Source organism: Poeciliopsis prolifica, unplaced genomic scaffold (genome assembly GCF_027474105.1).
Source record: "Poeciliopsis prolifica strain line A6 unplaced genomic scaffold, Auburn_PproV2 SCAFFOLD034, whole genome shotgun sequence".
NCBI classification, from domain to species: Eukaryota; Metazoa; Chordata; class Actinopteri; order Cyprinodontiformes; family Poeciliidae; genus Poeciliopsis; species Poeciliopsis prolifica.
In genome coordinates this window covers 3,213,716-3,236,535 of record NW_026562409.1, presented here as the reverse complement: position 1 = coordinate 3,236,535, position 22,820 = coordinate 3,213,716, and the positions used below count along the sequence as shown (strand labels likewise).

At 43.0% G+C, this 22,820-nt stretch overlaps 1 protein-coding gene and 1 long non-coding RNA gene across 2 annotated transcripts; both read right to left on the bottom strand.

Annotated features, from left to right (window-relative positions):
* Positions 1 to 8,492: 8,492 nt before the first annotated feature.
* On the bottom strand, positions 8,493 to 22,694 carry akt1s1 (AKT1 substrate 1 (proline-rich)). Its single transcript, XM_055052084.1, has 6 exons — positions 22,551 to 22,694; positions 20,491 to 21,151; positions 11,726 to 11,984; positions 10,578 to 10,661; positions 10,322 to 10,497; positions 8,493 to 9,961 (listed from the first exon to the last, which is right to left on the bottom strand). The coding sequence occupies exons 2-6, from the start codon at positions 20,881 to 20,883 to the stop codon at positions 9,824 to 9,826; spliced, it is 1,050 nt and encodes a 349-aa protein (XP_054908059.1). The 5' UTR covers positions 20,884 to 21,151; positions 22,551 to 22,694; the 3' UTR covers positions 8,493 to 9,823.
* Positions 13,062 to 17,560, bottom strand: LOC129373935 (uncharacterized). Its single transcript, XR_008607425.1, has 3 exons — positions 16,344 to 17,560; positions 16,186 to 16,239; positions 13,062 to 14,722 (listed from the first exon to the last, which is right to left on the bottom strand). It is a non-coding gene; the product is annotated as an uncharacterized LOC129373935 (long non-coding RNA).
* Positions 22,695 to 22,820: the final 126 nt, after the last annotated feature.

Below are 22,820 nucleotides of genomic sequence, written 5' to 3'. Positions count from 1 at the left end.
ATTAACACTTTTACCTACAAATACTGTCGAGCGGGAAATTGGCAAGGTAGGCCCACATAACACAAAGCTAGCGATTGTTAGATAATAACGCAGAGCTAGCGAGTGCTAGCTAATAACACAGAGCTAGCAAGTGCTAGCTAATAACACAGAGCTAGCAAGTTCAAGCTAATAACACAGAGCTAGCAAGTTCAAGCTAATAACACAGAGCTAGCAAGTGCTAGCTAATAACACAGAGCTAGCAAGTGCAAGCTAATAACAAAGCTAGTGAGTGCTCGCTAATACCACAAAGCTAGTGAGTGTTAGCTAATAACAGAGTTTGCGAGTGCTAGCTAATAACACAGAGCTAGGAAGTGCAGGCTAATAAGAGAGCTAGAGAGTGCTAGCTAATAAAACAGAGCAAGCGAGTGCTAGCTAATTACAACAGAGCTTGTGAGTGCAAGCTAATAACACAGAGCTAGCGAGTGCTAGCTAATAACACTAAGCTAGCAAGTGCTAGCTAATAACATAGAGCTAGCGAGTGCAAGCTAATAACAAAGCTAGTGAGTGCTCGCTAATACCACAAAGCTAGTGAGTGTTAGCTAATAACAGAGTTTGCGAGTGCTAGCTAATAACACAGAGCTAGCAAGTGCTAGCTAATAAGAGAGCTAGAAAGTGCTAGCTAATAAAACAGAGCTAGCGAGTGCTAGCTAATTACAAAGCTTGCGACTACTAGCTAATAACATAGTGCTAGCGAGTGCTAACTAATAACACAGAGCTAGCAAGTGCTAGCTAACAACACAGAGCTAGCATGTGCAAGCTAATAACAAAGCTAGTGAGTGTTTGCTAATACCACAAAGCTAGTGAGTGTTATCTAATAACACAGAGCTAGCGAGTGTTAGCTAATAAAACAGAGCTAGCGAGTGCTAGTGAATAACACAGAGCTTGCGAGTGCTAGCTAATACCACAGAGCTACCGAATGCTAGCTAATAACACAGAGCTGGCGAGTGCTATCTAATAACACAGAGCAAGCAAGTGCTAGCTAATAGCACAAAGCTAGCGAGTGTTAGCTAATAACACAAAACTAGTGAGTGCTAGCCAATACCACAGAGCTAGCGAGTGCTAGCTAATAACACGGCGCTAGCGAGTGCTCGCTAATGCCACAAAGTTAGCGAGTGTTAGCCAATAACAAAGAGCTTGCGAGTGCTAGCTAATAACACAGAGTTTGCGAATGCTAGCTAATAACACAGAGCTAGCAAATGCTAGCTAATAAAACAAAGCTAGCGAGTGCTAGCTAATAAAACAAAGCTAGCGAGTGCTAGCTAATAAGACAGCGCTAGCGGGTGCTCGCTAATACACTCGCTAACAAAGCTAGCAATTGTTCGCTAATAACACAGAGCTTGCGAGTGCTAATACACTCACTAACAAAGCTAGCAATTGTTCGCTAATAACACAGAGATTGCGAGTGCTAGCTAATAACACAGAGCTTGCGAGTGCTAGCTAATAACACAGAGCTAGCGAGTGCTAGCTAATAACACAGAGCTTGCGAGTGCTAGCTAATAACACAGAGCTAGCGAGTGCTAGCTAATAACACTGACTTCGTAACAATGTGCCACTGTGACCTCCATGTGCAATAAACTTTTAAATATGTTGTATTCACTGGTTGGTTTTAGAACCGGTTCCCTGTGTAATTTTATAAGGGCTTGTCGATCGCCTTGCAAACAAAAGCAAAAAACTTCAATAAGTTGTATTTATTGCTTTTTTTCTGACTTGGCCCAATAGAACTTTTTAAGTGATTTTGGAATGACCTGACTACAAGGGCCAAGCCATTCTTAAATATTTTGGATGCATTTTTCTTCTCATAGCTTTCTCGCTGGCTCACTCTAATTCTACAGCCTCATCCCAGCCAGCGATCCGAACTTCACGAGCATCCTCTTTTCAGGCCAGTCAGAGTTCCCAATGACAACTTCTTTTTCTCATCATCTGGTGGTTCCAACTCCCATTAAGGAGGCATACAAGCAGTGAGTTCACAGACATGCACATTAAGGAGGTCCATGTCATCTACACAAGCTGTCAGTTCAGCACATGCGACAAGATAAAACCAGCCAACTCTTATCTTGATACATGACCGGTCACTCATGCTTGTCACAGTTTCTATGCATAATTACTGCCGGAGGCAGTTGCAGTCATCTACAAGCCTCCTGTTTCTTGATAGTCCGACTGCTAACCAGTCTGACCATCGCCGGCAATAAGGCTTACGAATCTCTAACCTCTCTGTCATGTGGCTGATTACCTAAAAGCGTTCTTGGTAATCCCTTTGTTGACACTGCCCCTTCAAAGGGCTGGCAATCCTGGTTGATGATGAAGGAAAAACAGCATAGCCTTCAGCTTTGTTTGGCCTGAGTGCAGTGCTCGGGCCAAACCAGAGCAACCTGTGGCCTTTTATTAGCAGATTTCGCCCACTTGTGTAAATCTCCACCCACAACAGGAAGTCAACGAGAACATCAACAAAAACATTCCACACCCTTTCTGTCAATTGCCACCATCCGTTTGTGCTGGATGTATGCCGATCAGTCATTCGGCGTCCCAACAGAACACGATCCCCCGATGTGACTCATGGTTTCGCGTACCTGCTCTAGTTTCCTGCTTCAGCAGGAATCCTGACTTATTCAACCCCGCTTTACTTGTTTTCCAAATAATTATTTTTGGGGGGCTTACAGGACGGCTGAAGGTTCCTATAATCTACTTCCATAAAGTCATGCTCCTCTCTTAGCAATTCAAACTTCATCTCATTGCCCTCAGTACAAAATGAAAACACTCAAGGACCTCGAGAAACATAACCATGCATCTATCTGTAGTCGCATTAATTTCTGCTGCAGCATCTTAATTAAAACCAGGGAGATGCAGAACACCAGTTCTAAAGTCATTCCATCTGGCAGCACAGCTTACGAACCTGAAACACTGTTGGTTCGTAAGTCTCTGATAGGTCCAGCACCTCGACACATTGAACATCTGCTGTCGTATCATCCTTCTGGTTCATTTGGTCCTCTGGTTCCGTTCTACGGCAGTAAAAGGGTAAAGACATTACCCAGAAAGACTTAACGTTTCTGTTGGGATATGGGGCACTTCCAGCTACCCCGCTGCCAAAATGTTCTACAGGCTACAAATGAAACCTTTATTTAATCACTACCTTTGAAACGCCACAAGGGCAACGTGACTTTAAAGCTATTGTTCACCCTCATGCCAAGCTTTCCTCGTCGCATCATTTAGCAGTCGCCATTAACTCAGCTATTCCTGCAGGCTATTCGAACATCAGGTCCCTCACCTGGGCATGGCGCACCGTAACTAAATTCTGCACAGCTCTGAAACCTTTGACAGGGTCCTAACCTTCACTATTTGTTCAATCATCTTGCCATTTAAGTGTCAGCTCCCTGGCACTTCAACGGCGACATTTTCTATAAGAACTATGAAGTTCTATTGGGGAATCAATATTTAGATTAAGACTTTCCTTTTGCCTTTGTTCAGGTTATGTACTTCCTTCTAAAGCTCTTTGAACTGCCTAGTTGCCAGAAATGTGATTTATAAATAAAAATGTCCTTTCTTGATGAACAATGGGTAAAAACGTAATTTAAATCCATCACATAATGTAGCTTAACTCAGCAGGTGTTGGTTCACCATACCATTCTAGTAAATTAGTTCCAGAATGCTCAGAGACATCGCAGGTCCTGCATCTATGACTCTCTCACACCATGCTTTTAAATCATTGAGCTTGGCTCTCAATGCCTACGTTCCTCTCTCCTGAAGTCCCCTCAGCTCTGCCTGGTCCTTAAATTTCTTAAAAATCCAAGATTTATGTTCATTCCCGTTGGCCATTTCCAGGCCTCATATTGAGATTACGGGCAGCCTGGACTGCCCCTCAACGTTCAGTCATAACTCCCTTTCATCAACCCAGCCACTGGTCATCATTAGCATCCTCCTCTGGTATTCTCTTTTCTCAGACCTAAAGGCCCCATTTTCACCGCTCTCAGGCAAAAGGTAATAACATAACAAATGATGTGTGGTAGAGTGTTTCAGCAATTCTAACTCCTTTTTGTCAAGATGGACAGCTGCGCTGGCTCCGTTGTCCGGCCGGCCGGCCATCAGCCTGCAGGCCTTGTCCAACATCCACGTCTAACAAGGCTCCATCAGACTGTACCCTGTTTTGGGGGGAAGATTACCCTGAGCTTCGGTCTGAGCTGATCATCCAAACTCACAGTGATTCTCAGCATGCAGGTCTTCTGCCGGTGTCCAAGCGCCAAAGAACTTTGTGTCAATAAAACTTTCTAACTGCTGCTGCTTTTTCTCTGTGTGATTCTCTCTAGTGTCAGTCTTGCCATGTTAGCCTTGTCAAAAATTCAAGCTGGGAGACTCTTCAGCCTGCCGGCATCATCAATCATCATTCATCTGCTTCAGCTGCGCTGCGACCCTCCTCCTCCCCGTCTCCACCCTCATCCTCCCAGGCATCTTCCAGACTCCCTCCAGCCTCCTTCCTCCCCAGGCTCCAGTCAACCACCAGTGCCCGAGCCCGGGCACTGGCCGTCCGTCCGTCCATCAATTTTCTTACGCTTTATCAGCGACACGTGTCCAGACGAACAAATGGCAAGTCCAAAGTTGGCAAAAATTCAAGCTGGGAGACTCTCTTCTGCCTGCCGGCATCATCAATCATCATTCATCTGCTTCAGCTGTGCTGCGACCCTCCTGCTCCCCCGTCTCCACGGGGGAGCAGGAGGGTCGCCTCCTACCGGGCATCTTCCAGACTCCCTCCAGCCTTCTTCCTCCCCAGGCTCCATTCAACCACCAGTGCCCGAGCCCGGGCACTGGTTGTCCGTCCGTCCGCCCATCATCCATCCATTTTCTTCCACTTTATCAGCAACCCGTGTCCGGGTGAACAAATGCCAAGTCCAAAGTTGGCAAAAATTCAAGCTGGGAGACTCTCTTCTGCCTGCCAGCATCATCAATCATCATCCATCTGCTGATACCGGGAGGACCCTCCTCCTCCCGTCTCCACCCTCATCCTCACAGGCATCTTCCAGACTCCCTCCAGCCTCCTTCCTCCCCAGGCTCCACTTAACCACCAGTGCCCGAGCCCGGGCACTGGTCGTCCATCTGTCTGTCCATCAATTTTGCTTCAGCTGCGCTGCGACCCTCCTGCTCCCCCAGTCTCCACGGGGAGGAGGAGGAGGGTCACATCCTCCCAGGCATCTTCCAGACTCCCTCCAGCCTCCTTCCTCCCCAGGCTCCATTTTCCACCAGTGCCCGAGCCCGGGCACTGGTCGTCTGTCCGTCCGTCCATCATCCATCCATTTTCTTCCACTTTATCAATGACCCATGTCCGGGCGAAGAAATGCCAAGTCCAAAGTTGTCTTTCACCATTAAGGTCTTTGTTCTGTGCTATGTCTGGTCCCTCATCCAAGTTCACGGCGACGTTCGTCTTCTGCCGGTGTCCGAGTGCCAAAGCACTTTAGGTCAATAAAACTTTCTTTCTGGTGTTTTTCTCTGTGTGATTTATATAAATCACTAGATTAATTATTTATTCGGACTTGAAAATAATCTTAATGTAGAGTCCCAGAAAGATCTGATGCGGCTGGATTTTTTGGCTGGTTTTACTATTTTGTCTTTGCAAATTGAAATGAATGCCTCCTCTACCACTGAACTGTTGAAACTCAACATTAATAGAATATCTTTTTTTGAGCAGCCCATTCTTTTGGAGGCTGCTTTCAGTATGTCCTTGGTGAGATTGTTCAGATTCCTTTGAATGTCCTTCAGATCTTGTCCCTCTACCTCTGCACAGATTTTCTCAGAGAACCTCTCTACGATGGCTTGGAGATCTTCGTACTTGCATGGTAACCTTGATTTTGGGATTACCTTAATAAGAACTGCATTAAGAAGCAGCATGATGGATGATTTCTTCTCCTTTTTCTTTGTGTCTGGTAGCAGTTTAGCAACCTTTGTGGCAACTACTGGCTTCTGCTTTGCATCAACTTTGTTCTTCTGTTGTGCAGCAGGATCTCCGGCTGCTCCTCTTCCCATTGAAGAGGAGCAGCTCTCCACTGGGCTCTCCACTGGGAGAGCTGCTCCCATTACAGCCTCAGATGACTTCAGTTCCTCCTTCTCTGGGACTGGCAGCGGTTCATCAACCTTTGAGGCAACGACTGACTCCTGCTCTGCATCAACTGACTCTCTGTCTTTTGAGTGGGTCGATTCCTCTGAACTTGAATCTTCCACGGTTGAAATTGTTGATTCTTCATCCTCTGAAGCCAGTGAGACTGTACTGCATAGTTCTGTGTTGTCATTTTCAAGGTCTTCCATTTTGATTGCAGCAGGTTCGTTCGTCTGTTGTTCAATAGGAAGAGGAGAAGCTCCATCTCCAGCTGCTCCTCTTGCCATTGGAGCCTGAGATGACTGCTGCTCCTTCTTCTCTGCGACTGGCAGTGGTTCAGCAACCTTTGTGGTAACCACTGCCTCCTGCTCTGCATCACCTAATTCTCTGCCTTTGGACTGTGTTGATTCCTCTGAAATGAAGTTTTCCACTGTTGGAACTGTGGTTTCTTCCTCCCCTGGTGCCGCTGAAACTGTACTGCCTTGTTCTTTGTTGTCATTTTCAAGGTCCTCCATTTGGATTCCATTTGCTTTGTTCTTCAGTTGTGCAATGGGAAGAGGGGCAGCTCCATCTCTAGACTCTGGGTTTTCAGTTGGTGGAAGGTCATCCAGTGAGTCTCCTGGGTTCTCCAAATGGTGTTGGTCAGAGATTGACTTTTTCACTTCCCTGACCTTTGGCAGCACCTCAAAGATGAAATCTTCCTTCATTTTCAGATTTGACTCCTCTTCCTTCATCATAACTTTGGTGGCTGTTGTCAGATCTGAAAACTCCTCAGAAATAAATTCATCCACCATCTTTATATCTGATTCCCTTTCCTTAGAGATCAAATCATTTTCATGTGTGGCCTTTGAAAGTTCCTCCAAAATGAATTCATCTACCATCTTCAAGTCTGACTCTTGATTTTCAGAAACCAGATTTCTGTCATTCTCCAGGATGTCTGATTCTGGGTTTCCTCTATTCTGTGGAGTTTTGGTGGTGTTGTCCTCCTCAGTTGGATGTTGGTCATTTCCAGTTTGGAAATGACCAACATCCGAGCTGGCACCTGGGTGGTCTTCTCTCTGTTGCTGTTCTTTTGCAGCTTTTTGTTCTCTCTGATAATGTTCTTCACAGCAACACGCTAGCAATTCCTCTAACAGCTGGAAAGCAAGTGGAAGGATTGCATCCACTGCGTCCGACCAAGACTTGTGGCCGGCCACAGATGTTGCTGGATCTTGCGTGGAGTAGACGGATTTCAACAGTTCTTTGACATATGTAATGAAATAGTCATTGAAACAGTCAAAACTCTTGGGATGAACCTTCCCCGTAATCTGAAGACTGTCTGTAAATGTTGTTAGCAGGACATTTCCCAAGATCGCGTCCACATCTTGGAATCTGAAGTCCTTCTCAGGGATATTGCAGAGAATGAAGGAGCCACATTCATTCAATAAGTTTAAAAGCAGCTCCTTCAAGGAGGACTTGGTGTTGCAATCAGGATTCCCCATGGCTAATTCCAGGGTCTGAGCCGATGAAATGGACCTAAAAAACTCTTCAATCAACGGTGCGATCACCTCCCCAGGAAAAACCGGGAGCGCACAAGGCTTTGGATTCTCTAAGTGGCTCATGGCTTCTTGGATTTGCAATGGATACTAAAGCAAACTCTCGGATACTTGAAGAACTATTTAGCTAAAACCGCAAACTATCTCAATCTCTCACCAAACTCCAGCTCTCTCTCTCACCAAACTCCAGCTCTCTCTCAACGAATGTAACAGACTTGTTGCATAAAAACCCCAGAAAGCTCTGTGACGTCATCAATGACCAGATTCTCTTAGCAACCGTTGCTAGGTGAGTCACCAGCTGTGTAGAGAAATAATGTCTAATTTTAAGGAACAAATTAAAAGTGAAGACAAAGTGAAAGTTTCCTTGTTTTAGAGGCTCTGAGGCTGAGAAGTATTCCTCCACTCACTAAATGCTTCCTTCTCCATGTTGTGGTGAGAAAAAGTGATTTAATTGTGAACTTCCTGCAACTATATTTACTGTTTACTGTTTATTCACATAAAGTCTAAATGTGTATTAACAAGAGGTCTCACTGTAACATTGTTTTTTATTCATCATGACCAGAAATTTGACTCCAGTAAGATTAACAACTCTTCAAAAATATTAAAAAGTGAAGCAAAACTATTCTTAAAACCATATTTTTTCTAAAGTTACTGAAATTGATTATTTACTCTGTTTGGCTATAAGTGAAAAATTGTAACACAAATAAAGACTTGAGAACATCAATCTGGGTATAATTAGTGATATTTATATATATTGATATGGGTTTTATGCTTTCATTGATTTTTCTTTCTTGTGGTGCGTTACCGCCCTCTACTGGCCATTTAAATAACATCCAGAGCCGTTTGTTCTTGGTGTTGCTCCTTTATTTGAAACATAAAAGGATTTAACGGAACATTTATGTTTGAAATATCTGAGATGCTAACTTTTTAGCACATCTCTCTTTCTTTCTCTCGCAAACAAAGTCAGTTTCTCTTCCATTCAGGCATTTTAACAACACATCCAGAGCAAATGGGGAAAAAGAAAATCATTAACATCCCCCTGGAACATGAAGTCGATTTACAATCATCCCATCAATCAGTCATTCATTGGTGAAATAAAAAAATAGGCATGTAATGAGAAGGTGCTGGTGTCCTCTGCTCACATTTACAACAAAAGCAACAAGCTTCGTGTTAAAATCTGTTTTTTTACTCTGTTACATGAACAGATGACGGTGAACCAGTTCGTCTCCGTATTTGTCAAAAATTAACCAAACTTTTTTCAAATTACTACAAAGTAAAGTTCCCATTTCTTCAAAGCAGACACATTGAAATTAGGAGTAAAACTTCAATTTGAGGTGAAATCAAAGTTTATGGGTTGCATAAACCTGGAGTTTGAGATCATTGTGAGAGAAATGTTCGAACAGACCTGATTTTATTTTCGGTTTGTTAAGCAGCAAATCTTAAAACTGCACGCTTGGCTGCATTCTTCTTCATCAAAATCTTGCAAAACATTCCAGATTGCACCTTAATTGTACCGACATTAGAAAACTGATCTAAAATTTAAGTTTCTCCAGAATCAGAAGCAGCTTTTCCACTTTTTCTTTTAGACCATTTGAATCAACCTGGGTTGAAAAATACTGACAAAAACCACCAAAATACTCGCTTAGTGTTCAGAAACCCATCATAGCTAAAGCTGAGCAGAAACTATTGTGTTAAAAGTTAGTACGTATATGAAAGCAAAAGCAGCAACTTCTAATTGAACAAGTGAAGTTTTAGTGTTGGAGGTAAAATTCACCTGATCTTCACTAACTGATTCGTTTGAGGTAAATCTAATAGAAGAATCACTTTGGATTATTTCAGAGCAAATCTGGGAGTCAGAGACCCTGATGTGAATAATCCTGAGTCGGGCTGGGCGGTAAATGCTAAAAATAAAACAAACTGTTGGCTTTGTTTTCTAAAATAAGTGGATTTTATCTTACTGACTGAACTGAACGGGAGACGTCGTTGGGGAGAAATAGAGATAGTGTTAAACATGTTATTAGTGTTCGTAACATTTCTTCACAACCCTGTAAAGCAGTTAAATTTTTTTTTTTTAGTGCGTGAAACGATAAACAGACTCGAGCTTTGACACTGATTCACACATTCCAGGCTTTTCTTTTTCTCCTCTCCGCCACGTTTCTTTCCGCTCGCCGTCTCAGTGTTTGAGCGAGAAGTCGCCCGTGTTGAGGCGCGGCCGCGGCAGAGCGCCGAACATCTCCGTCCCGTCGGTGGCGCCGGGGACCAGCAGGGCCTTCATGCTGGCGGCGATGTGCTCCAGGTCGGCGCAGCCCGCCTGGAACGCACACGATTAATCAGATGCATCAATTAATTCAGTAACTGACTGATCAATAACTCCAGTTATTGAGCGTTAGAGCAGCCATTAAGCCAACACTATACACATTTAAGATTAAATTTAAAAAACGGTAAGTTGTTGCACATTAGGCAACAAAATGTTAATTTTATTAATGAAAAAAAAAGGAACTTAATTGTTAATATACATTATTATTTATTCCTCTGGCTAGAACAAAAAATAGGCAGAATGTGCCAATTTTTTTATTATCAAAGAAACAAAATAATTAATTAATTGGATTAATCGTGTTTAATCTGTTATCGAAGTAATTGTCAACAGATTTAGCGATCGATTAATCCTCACCCGCTCGCCGCTGCCGCTGTCTCCCTGCGCGGCTCTGCTGCTCTTGCAGCCCCACACGGGGACGGACACGGGCAGCGAGCGCGCCAGCGCCGTGGGGTGGGCGTGGCGCGACGAGAAGGCGTGCTGCCCCACGGCCAGGCCGCGCGGCGGCGGCGGGGCGTCCTCGCTCAGCGATCCTGGTGCAGGCAGGACCAAGACGCGACGCTTTACTCCAACATGTATGTGAGGAAGAAGAGCTGAGTGATGAACCTCTTACCGTCGGTGCTTTCCTCCTCGCCGTCGGACTCAAAGAACGGCTCACAGTCACGAGAAAGAGAGTCCTCGTCCATGGAGAAAACGCCTGAAAACCGATTACAAGTTTTTAAAAACAGACACATAGAGAAGCAACCAACAAAACATATAAAAAGTATCCAATAAAATTATGACTTTTTAATATCTTACACTCAGTTTTTCTACCTTTTTACAGTCTGTTAGACGATTCTACAGACTTTCTTTCAAAGTATTCCTTTAGACTTTTGCTCCTTTTTCATTCTGTCTAGAGTTTAAAGATCTGCGTTTCCATTACAAATGTGCGCAAAACTTTGTCAATATTCTGCCAATGTCAAGATTTAATAAGGACATTTTAAGGCCCTAATGTTACATTAGTGAATAAAACTTTTCAAACCACCCTGTTTAGCCTTTTTTACTCCCCCAACACACTTTATCCTTCCACTCAACTTTCCATGAATGTTTGGACGTCTATGACCACCCAGATTCTTCAGCTTCAGTTTTTTAACCTGCTGCTCACAGTAACTAGTTACATTTTGTCAATTACATTTAGTTGAGTAACTTTAAAAAAAAGAAAAAGTATTTATACTACGTTGCACTTTTCACTTTTACTTGAGTAATTTCACTTTGAGGTATTTCTACTCTGAGTAAATTTCTGGATTTCCTACCCACTGAATGAAAAACAATGTTTTAACCAAAACGTCACCAGACACAGACACACAACAGCAGCTTATAATAAAGTTTCATAAGTTTTTTATTTAATAAAACTGATTTGGAAAAAAACGTTTTATTTTTGTTTCATATTCAAATTATTGTCATTTTCAGTTTCAAAATGTCAAAATTTCCAGTTAACTTTATATTTTGGTCTGTCTGATGATGTAATTTTTAAATATTAAATGATTGATGATCTGATCAGTTACTCAGTACTAGAGTAGACTTTTTAATAAATGCTTTTTCACTCTAACTTCAGTAACATTTTCTGGTTTCAGTGAAGGTCTGTACGCTTTAATCCTAACATAATCTCAAGTTTAACATTCAAATCTACTGAGAAATTAACATTTCAGTTTTCTTTAAATCCGTTCCTCCTGAGAGAAGATTTCCTTTCTCACAGGTCCGAACTAAAACAATCTGCCTCACCTGCACTTTCATTCCCATATGGTCGTCTCTCGTCCATGTCTTCCTCCTCTTCCTCCGCCTCTTCTCCTTCCTCCTCCAGGTCTACGATCCCGGCTCTCTGTCTCCCTCGCTCCACCTCTGAGGCGCTGCGCTCCCGGTTGCCGTTCTGCCCGACGCCCTGTTGGCTGGTGGCGTCCGGACTGTAGATGGACGGGTAGCTCTGGGAATACAGTCTGTTGTTGGGGCTGACTCCGCCCACTACGCCATCGCCTGTGAAGCTCTGCAGAGATTCAAACATGTTTTAAACAGGAACTTTGAATAAAAATGAGGAACATCTTCCTACTGACTAGGGATGCAAGTTAGAGGGACAAGTATCTTTCCTTAACACAAATAATAAACTTTCACATTCGATTTTGTCAGCTGTATTAAATACTGACTGAATTAAGATAATTTTGGTTTTCTCGCATGTTATACAGACATATTGATACAATATAGCGAGACAGCAGCCTATCAAGTGGCTGAATCGAAAAATAAAAGACAAAAAGATTAAATACTAGATCCACAAAATGAAGAGACTGATGTAACCCATGTTAAAATATGACATAAATAGTAATAAATAGTTGATTGGAAGTCTGTAAACAGAAAATTGTGTCGCTGCCGCTTTAAGAGACCAGCGTCACAGCTGCAGCGTCAGAGTGACGCTGCAGCTCACAGGCCGGAGAGAGAGAGAGAGCGCAGAGGAGGAATCGGAGTAGAGTGATGATTAATGAACAGCGAAAGTTAATTTAATTAAGAAAGATAATCTACGTGATCGGGAACTGACAAGAATTTTATTGAGAATATTGGTTTTGGTGAGTTTTATGTTTATTTTTTTTGTACTTTCACCGTATTGTACTGTAAAAAATGTAGCCGTTACAATAGCCGTTAAGAAGAAATGTTCCGTTATAAACTGTTATTTGGTTAACATATTGAGTAAAGAAGAATGTATTTGTATAATTTGAAGATTTAAAAAGAGTTTTATTGTGTTTGCGACCTGTTATGCAGGTCAGGTCTTTTTGCTTGGTTAGAAGCTCGGACGGAGCCAGGATTTATCTGCCTTGTGCGGCGCGCACATTCACGGATCGGATTCAGGATGGCGAGCCAGACCCACAGCGTCAATTCACCTTCTCCATCACATTAAGGAGGGATTCTCCTGCGTGCGGTAATTCGCTGCCAGGGCGAACTGGATTGAACTGAACTGATAATTTATTGAATTATGGATTATTGAGTCAACTAAGACTTTTCATTGAACTGAAGAACTGATTACATATTTGGATATACTTAGATTTTTATATATTATATATTTGAATGTGTTTTGAATAATTGTATTTAATTTTGGTGAAGAGTGATATATTCTTTATTTTCTTTTTTTTTGTTTCATTTACCTTCTTATTGAGAATCTGTAGAGTTTTCTTTGTTTATGTGTTGCATCTTATTTTTGTGTTTTACATTTAGTAAATTATTAGTTTATTACACTTAAGCAGCGGTCTCTGATGCTGTTATTCTTGCTCCCCACTCCTTAGAGCCTAGAACTGGTCCAGTGGCGCGGTTAGCAGTGGGATACCAGTGCTACAAACTTGGTGAGCCAGCCAGGAGTGGCTTAAAGCACTTTAACTAGAAACCAGAGACCATATAATATTATCAGTGTTAAAAAAAAACATGGATATCGTTCAAACAAGTAATGTAAATTTCCCTAACTCTGTCATAGTTAGCGGCATGACCAATACAGAAACTGATGACGAACTAAGCGACTTCTTGGGACAATATGGTTCCATTCAAAGAGTAATCCCAGTGGATCTCACTGAACCAGATTCAGCCAAATAGGTTATCGTAGAGTATGTGTATGGTACAGCTATGCAATCTCTCTTACCTTCATTGCCATACAGGCTTAACAGTAAGACTAAGACTGATGTCACCTACCACATCAGAGCCCTAGCTAATGTTTACACACCCGTAGCTAGCAAGACAGCTACACAGACTTACCTTTCACAGTTAAAAGACATTGCAAAACAGACTGGTAAAGGCTTTGCAGTTGTCCTCAGAGAAGAGCTCTCCCTCATCGGTGAGACTGTCGAACTAGATCACTCAGAGTCCCAAGATGAAGATGCAGAGCAGAACAACATGCCCCTGAAAATGCTGTACAGGTAACCCCCCTGCCCAGTATGGTCTTGCAGCAGCGTGTTCAACATCATTGGTTTCCACCATCGACACCATCTCAAGAAAAGACACAGCCTGCTCTGAAACTTTCTGATGTCAATCCACCTGACATACAAAAAGTAATCGTTGAGCACATAATAAGAAATGAAGACTCTGCTCTGCAGGTGCACACTTCCTTGAGACTCAGACCCTTCTCTGGGCGTGTCCCACGTCTCAACAGTGAAGTGGATTATGAGACATGGCGCTCCAATGTGGAACTTCTTCTTAAAGATACAACACAGTCTGATCTTTACAAGTCACGAAAGCTTCTCGAAAGTCTCTTATCACCCGCCATTGATATTGTGAGGCACCTGACACCTGATTCTCCTCTTGATGCATACTTGGAGATCTTGGACTCTGCTTTCGGCACAGTCGAGGATGGAGATGACCTCTTTGCAAAGTATCTCAACACAATGCAGAATAATGGTGAAAAACCTTCAGCTTATCTACAACGGCTGCAGGTGATGCTGAGCACCACCCTCAGAAGGGGAGGTGTAACTGCAAATGACCTTAACCGGCACCTTCTCAGACAGTTTGTCAGAGGCTGCTGGGATGACATCTTGATAGCTGAACTCCAGCTAGAACAAAAGAAGCAGAATCCACCTACCTTTGCTGAACTTCTCCTGTTACTCCGCACAGCAGAAGATAAACGTTCTTCCAAAGCTTCACGCATGAAACAGCACTTCAGTGCTTCAAAGCCAAAAGTGTCTTCTCATTATCAAGGTGTTTATGTGCAGGGTGAAGAAGACTGCGGCTCATCTCAGCCAGCTCCTGATCACAGGTCTGAAAAGAAACAGCTGATTTGCAGTCCCAGAGAAAGACAGTAGAAAAGCTAAATCAGCTGCCAGACCACTAGCTACCCAAACAGCTAACACACATTCCCCAGCTATCACTTATACATCTCAAAGGCTGCAGCCCCACAGCCAAAATGCAAACAACACCACAAGCAATAGACCAAGGCCCTGGTATTGCTGTAGATGTGGAGAGGATGGGCACATTAAGCCCCAGTGTGAGAGTGAGCCGAACCCATCTCTTGTGGTTGAGAAGAGCAAGCAGCTAAAAGAAAAGCAGTTAGCATGGGACAGTCAACATGGCACTTCAAAGCCTGATCCTTTAAACTAGACCCAGTTCCGGTTGTGGGACAAATAGGGACTGGAACACAGGCAAAGTGTCCCAAAAAGAAGCTGCACAGAGCCCATCTGTACTCTCACACACAAAGACAGTCAGTGACCTTGCCAAAAGGTCTGATTGGAGCCAAATGCACCGCACAAGTGACCATAGCTGACAAAGACTGTAGTTGCTTGTTGTATTCAGGCTCCCAAGTAACAACAATCCCCAACTCTTTCTATCTAGAAAACCTGTCTCACTTGCCTCTCAATTCCTTGAACGACCTGCTTGAAGTGGAAGGAGCCAATGGTCAAAGCATCCCTTACCTTGGCTATGTTGAGGCCACCATCAGGTTCCCAAAGAGCTTGCTTGGAGTCGACATCGAGGTACCTACGCTGGTATTAGTTGTACCTGACATGCGCTCCACATTGTCATCAGTGCTTATAGGCACAAATACTTTAGATGTCTTATATGAAAAGTATGAGGAGATTTCACCTCAGAACTTTGAATCTCTTCCTTATGGCTACAGAGTTGTCTTAAAGACTCTTGAAATCCGGAAAAGACAGTCTGTTGATTCCAGCCTGGGAGAGGTGAGGCTTCATAGTAGAAACCTCGAGACCATTTCAGCTGGACAGACCAAAGTAATTCAGGGATCAGTGAGCTGCAGAACATCTGATGTTGAAAGGTGGGTGATAGTAGAGTCACCAAAATTATTGCCCCTGCCTGGTGGCATCCTGGTGACAGATAGCCTAGTAAGTCTATCACCAAAGCTATCACGTTGCATACCAGTCATGCTCAAAAACGAGTCACAGCATGACATCACCCTATGCCCAAAAGCTGTGATAGCAGAGATACACGCTATCAAGAGTGTTCAACCTGTCAAGACTCATAACTCAGACTCCCCAACAAAACCTGATCAAAAACCAAACCTCGACTTTGACTTTACTGATTCTCCTGTACCCAACGAGTGGAAAGAGAGAAAAAGAGAAATTGAGTTCCATGCCAGAGGTGTTTGCAGTGCACGAGCTTGACTTTGGGCGCACTGACAAAATCAAACATCATATAACTCTCAGTGATGAGACACCGTTCAAACATAAGCCAAGACCTATACATCCGCAGGATATAGAGGCTGTGCGTACCCATCTCCAGCAACTCCTCGATGCAGAAGTCATCCGTGAATCGGAGTCACCTTTCTCCTCGCCGATTGTAGTCGTCAGGAAAAAGAACGGCGATGTCAGACTTTGCATAGATTACAGAAAATTGAACACACAAACAGTAAAGGATTCATATGCCTTACCTAATCTGGAAGAATCCTTCTCAGCATTGACCGGGTCCAGGTGGTTCTCAGTGCTCGATCTGAAATCAGGCTTCTATCAAATAGAGATGGAGGAAGCAGACAAACACAAAACCGCATTTGTCTGTCCTCTAGGATTCTTCGAATTCAACAGGATGCCTCAGGGGATAACCAACCCCTAGCACGTTCCAGAGACTTATGGAGCGCTGTATGGGAGAGTTAAATTTGAAGGAAGCCCTAGTCTTCCTGGATGACCTCATTATCTTCTCCTCTACATTAGAGGAGCACGAAGAAAGGTTGATGCGCGTGCTCAACCGATTGAAAGAGTTTGGCTTGAAACTGTCACCAGAGAAATGCAAGTTCTACCAAACTTCTGTAAAGTACCTCGGCCACATTGTGTCTGAAAAGGGCGTCGAGACCGACCCTGATAAAATAGCAGCATTAAAAACCTGGCCAAAACCAAACAACTTGAAAGAGCTAAGAACCTTCCTGGGTTTCTGCGGTTACTACCGCCGGTTCATTAAAGACTACTCAAAGATCGTGAAGCCACTCAACGACCTCACTGCTGGCTATCCACCGCTAAGGAAGCATTCTAAAACCACAGTGAATCCTGAGAAGTATTTCAATCCAAAGGACATCTTTGGTGACAGATGGACACCTGCTTGCCAAGCAGCGTTCGACACCATAATCGAAAAGCTGACAACCGCACCAATCCTTGGGTTTGCTGACCCCAAGCTCTCCTACATTTTACATACAGATGCAAGCACTTTGGGCCTCGGTGCTCTCTACCAGGAGCAACAAGGACAGCAGCGTGTCATTGCTTATGCGAGCCAAGGTCTGTCGAAGTGTGAGTCCAGGTATCCTGCACATAAGCTAGAATTTCTTGCCCTTAAGTGGGCAGTAACAGAGAAATTCCAGGATTACCTGTACGGAAACACATTCCTTGCTGTCACAGATAGCAATCCATTAACATACATTCTTACCTCAGCTAAGCTCGATGCCACGAGCTACAGATGGTTGGCCGCTCTGTCGACATTCGATTTCCAGCTACAGTACAGAGCTGGTAAGCAGAGTCAAGACGCGGACGGACTGTCCAGACGTCCTCATGGCAGAGTACCTGATGACACATCATCACAAAAAGAGTTGGAGAGAATACAACAATTCACAAAAAGACACCTGTCAGATGCTGATTATGCACATCTGAATGAAAGCACCATCAAAGCCATCTGTGAGAAGCACTTGGTCCATGAAGTAATCAACAGTCACCCTGGGGAAACATCACCCAGCACCATCTTGGTTATGTCACTTGCCCACCATCCAAAGGCTCTCCCTCAAAGCTTTGAAGAGGAGGATCAGCTTGGTGGCCTACCTGTCATTCTCCCGTTAGCACCAGCTGAACTAAGAGACAAACAAAAGGCTGATCCCTGCATTGCTGAAGTCCTAAGGCAGGTGGAGTCCGGAGAAAAACCCCCACCCTCCTTGAGGAAAGAACTTCCTGAGCTTGGTCTCTTATTGAGGGAGTGGAATAAACTGGAAGTCTCAAATGGTGTTTTGTATCGCAGGCGACAAGAGGGTGCTCAGACTACCAGCTTGTACTCCCTGAAGCCCTGAGATCTATAGTTCTCAAGAGCCTCCACGACGACATGGGCCATATGGGTACAGAACGCACGCTAGATCTTGTCCGGAAGCGATTCTATTGGCCCAAAATGTCGACCGAGGTGGAAAATAAAGTCAGAACCTGCAACCGTTGCATACGATGTAAGACCATGCCCGAGAAAGCTGCACCACTCATCAACATTGTGGCCACAAGACCACTTGAACTCGTGTGCATGGATTTTCTCAGTGTAGAGCCAGACTCAAGAAACACAAAAGACATCCTGGTCATTACCGACCATTTTACGAAATATGCAGTGGCAGTCCCCACCCCGAATCAGAAAGCCAGGACGGTGGCCAAGACCCTGTGGGACCACTTTTTCGTCCATTATGGCATTCCTGAAAGACTCCACAGTGACCAAGGTCCCGACTTTGAATCCCGAACAATAAAAGAACTGTGTGAGCTCATTGGCACTCAAAAGATAAGAACCACACCTTACCATCCGAGAGGGAACCCTGTTGAACGCTTCAACAGGACCCTGCTCAACATGTTGGGAACCCTTGAAAACCAGAAGAAGAGTCACTGGCGAGAGTATGTCAAGCCGTTAGTACACGCTTATAACTGTACTAAGAACGAGACAACCGGCTTTACTCCTTATGAGTTAATGTTTGGGCGTCAGCCAAGATTGCCAGTTGACCTAGCCTTTGGCCTACCAGTCAATCATCAGCCAGGCTCTCACTCGCAATATGTCCGCAACCTGAAATCTCAACTTGAAGACAGTTACAGAGTGGCAACTGAGAATGCTAAAAAGACAGCCAATCGCGACAAGGAAAGGTTTGACAAGCATGTTGTTGACTCCAGCTTGAAAGAAGGCGACAGAGTCTTGGTTCGAAATGTTCGTCTCAGAGGCAAACACAAGTTAGCTGACAAGTGGGAGTCCGACGTGTATGTTGTCCTGAGACAGTCCGGAGACGTCCCAGTGTATGTTGTGAAACCCGAGACAAGAGATGGTCCACATCTCTGCCATGATCTCCTTCATGGCAGAAGGAGATCATCGTGATCTCCTTCTGCCATGTGGTTTCCTTCCTGTGATTCCTGTCGAAAGAGAAACTAACCCGCCAAAGGCAGTAAGGGGCCCAAGAACTCGACAACATTCTGAAAATGACACATCAAATGGAGCTGAAGGGGATGAATCCCAGTCTGATTCTGAGGAATATCACTATCACAAAAACCTAAGAGTGGAAACGCTGGGTTTCAACCCAACTTTCAAACCTATGGAATACTTACCTGAAAGGATTGAACCCGAACCTGACTTGATTGCTGTTGAGCAAGATCCTTCAGACGTAGCCAAAGCTTTCCCAGAGGATGCTCCAGTAGAAACTTATGACCTAAACTTAGACCTTAGAGCCTAGAACTGGTCCAGTGGCGCGGTTAGCAGTGGGATACCAGTGTTACACTACATTTTCATAATATGCTGATTTAAAGCAGCTGTATTAACCCTTTCATGTATAGTGGTCACTACAGCAGACATCTATAAGCCATTTTCTTGCAGATTTTTATTTTATAAATGCACACAGACCACTGAAGTGGACACTAACGCATCATAAAATACTGAATATCAACTGCTGGCCATCAGCTGCAAATGCAAGAAATTATTTTTGTTAAATCCAATATGGCCGACACACAAAAAGCCGACCCGGTCGCTCCTTCTACTGTAGACGACTCTTACAGGTACAAAAAACATTGTGACATCAGATAAACCCTAAAGTATAATACTACTTTTGTTTTTTTCAGATAACTTTGTATTTGGAGAAAATTACAATTGATCACCTAAAAAAATGAAATACTTTTTTTTTTGTTTATAAATGTTTTTCCTACCATTTTTATGCCATTATGGACACAAAGAATCATTAATTCATGATTGAAAGGGTTAAAAACTGACTGAATAAGCAGAACAATTTTATTTTCGTACATTAATACACTTAGACATATTTATAAAATCAAACAGGAACATTTTAAGTGGCTGAATAAAAAAATAAAAGGTCAAAAGAATCAAAGATGGAGCCCGTCTATGGTTGTTCTACATAGGAATGTTTTTGTTTCGCTCCACTAAGCGCTTTCACTCACCAAAAATTAATCTTGTATATTGGCGCCATGTTTTGTTTTTTTTACCCCCATCATCTTACCATTTTTCTGCCTTATCCCCTGTAGCCACGGCAACAAATCTTTGTTGCTCATCTTGAGAGAAATAAATACATTATGGACCTTTTGAAAGAATAATTAGTTACAGAGGGGCAGCAGATTAGCAAAGCGTCGCATAAAAGACATTCTTCATCCCCAACCACTCCATTTGGACCGGCAACTAATATTGCCGCCATCTTTGTTTATGTATGGACAGACTATTTGCTTAAAGAAAACCAGCACCGCCCTCTGCTGGATGGTGGGCAAACTACAACACTAAAAGATGTTAATCGACTGGAACTCATTTTAAACTAATAAACCATTAACCAATATTAACTTATCAGTCGATTATTTACTTGCACCCCTACTACTTACCCCTCTGTATCCGGTGTCAGAGGTCAAATCAACCAGCAGCTTGCTTCCTTGCTCTCCTGCGCTTTGCCGCGTGTGCTTCTGGGCCGTCAGCATGGACGTGGCGTGCAGCACGCCGATGTCGTCCACGTAGCGGCGCGCCGACTCAGCCAGGAAGCCCTGACCCCACACGCTGTAGGAGAACTCGCATTCCTTCGGAAAGCCGGCGCCGCTTTCCCGCTTCTTCCCGGCTTCACTTTCACTGGCTGTCAACCGGAACTTCTTGCAGGCCGTGAGGATGGCCAGGTCGCAGCCGGACTTTTGGCAATAGGCTTCCGCAGCGGAGAGTAGAGCCAACCAGCTCTCTTTGTGGTTGTCTGGGATCTCCGGTTCAGAGGAGTGGGTTACAGAGGCCATAATGGTGATTTTAGAGAATGGCCTGGCAAAATAACTGACTAACACTGAAAAACAACTTTAGATTTTAAACTAATTAGAAATGATCTGAGGTGCAAACAGAATGAAATACTGACTTTGGTTGCTGTCTGATTTTGCTGAAAGCTTCTTTGCTGGTGTTTCTGCTTGGTTGAAGATAAAATGTGAACTAATCAGGTATGGAGGCACACGGTGACTTAAAGATATGGTAGCTGGGAGGTGGTGAGAGCCAAGGGAGAGATGGAGATTACGCCTGGAGAAAAGAGAGAGAGAAAATATTCACCCATTCATTTTGGAATTATTATCATTTATTTAAACTCTGGCTAAAACGATTAATCAAATTAATTCTGATTTAGCAATTTTTCAAATAATTGGCAAATAATTTAGCAAACAATTAGTCATTAACTGGAGTTTACAGGCAATTTTCTGAAAGAACAACATAGAGTAGTTAAATCAGAACTGTACAAAAATAATCTGAATTTTGCATTTAAGATTAAATAAAAAAATAACATTTTAGGCAATGTCCAACACAAAACTCAAGTGGCATTATTCAAGCTTCATCCAGTTCAAATTGTGTGAAAAAAAAATCTATTGATTGTCTTTTTCTATCACATTATTAATGCCTTAATTAAAAATAATAATTCAACAGATCAGCCCTCCGATGTAGTAATTTGTCTAGCAGAAAGGATTGAGCAAACCAGGCAAGTTAGGAGGATTCTCTTTTAATTGTAGATTCGTTCTTTGCTTTAGTAATTGATTATTCTGACAATTAATTGACACGTTCTTCATAAAACTACATAAGTATTTTATACAATATTTGAAATATATTAAACTTTGTAAATAGAGAAATTATTAAATTCCTTCTTTAATAAGAAAATACATATTTTATACCCTAAAATGTAATTTAAAAAAGCACTTCTCTAGCAAATTTGAAGAAGTGAAGCTAAAACAATACCATTTGAGGAGTTTGGGCTAAATCATATTTTTACATGAAATACATGATGTATATATTTTGCACAGCTTTGCCTTACTTACTGCTGTGAATTTTTTTTCCCAATATAAGGTCCTTTCTTGCATCTCCAATTAATTGATTAGTAAATCAGTTGCCGATTACTCGATTAATCTCGAATAATAAGCGCAAATCCAAGAAGAAGACAAATCACGTCAACAATAGTGGTATAATATTCAGCCACATTAAAGTCCTGAGCTAGTTTTAGCTTTTTGATCGTTTAAGTTGTGATCTGGAAACCGTTAAGTGTTTGCTTCTCTGTTGTGTAAGCTACAACTATGGATCGGAACTCAGATATGTACAGTTGAATCTGCAGAAACCAGAGTGTTGTAACTGCTGCAGCGTCCTCCACCTTCCCTTAGCAATGCTAACTGTAGCTGCTGCTAGCAGAGCCTCCGCTCCGTGTGAGTCCTTTCCGCGGACAGCCCTAACTCCGGTAAAGCTGCACGCTTTGCGCTGATCATTGCGGCTGCGACCGCTGCTGCAGCAGCTGTTGTTGTTTATCTTGTTATTCGGTCCAATGTTGTGTGCAGCCAGCCTCCTGCTGCTGATGAATCCGCATCTCTCCTCCTTTTTCAGGCTTTAAAAGCAGACCCGACTCGGCAGCAATGAAGTGGAAAGTAAGAGGAACATGTCCACTTACCTGTTCAGTCTCTTTCTTCGCCGCTGCCAGGTGTTAACCGAGTTTAATAAATGCTTTTACCCCACGCTTTCTACCCTTCTCCCACGGTTTCTCTCCCTCAGCTAGCCTCGACACCAGCGGAGGAAAGCTAGGAGCAGGTGATGCTACAATATATCCGGTTATCAATTTCAAAATAAAAGCATATATGATGATGATGATAATCATAATAATAATAATAATAATAATAATAATAATAATAATGGAAAATGTTATTTATTTATCTAATATTCT

Excerpts from the sequence above, each read along its gene's own strand:
- akt1s1 (XM_055052084.1), bottom strand. The coding sequence starts at position 20,883 with ATGGCCTCTGTAACCCACTCCTCTGAACCGGAGATCCCAGACAACCAC. Across the intron at positions 11,985-20,490 it reads CTGACACCGGATACAGAGGG|AGCTTCACAGGCGATGGCGT; the intron begins GTAAGTAGTAGG and ends GAATCTCTGCAG. Across the intron at positions 10,498-10,577 it reads CGAGGAGGAAAGCACCGACG|GATCGCTGAGCGAGGACGCC; the intron begins GTAAGAGGTTCA and ends TGCCTGCACCAG.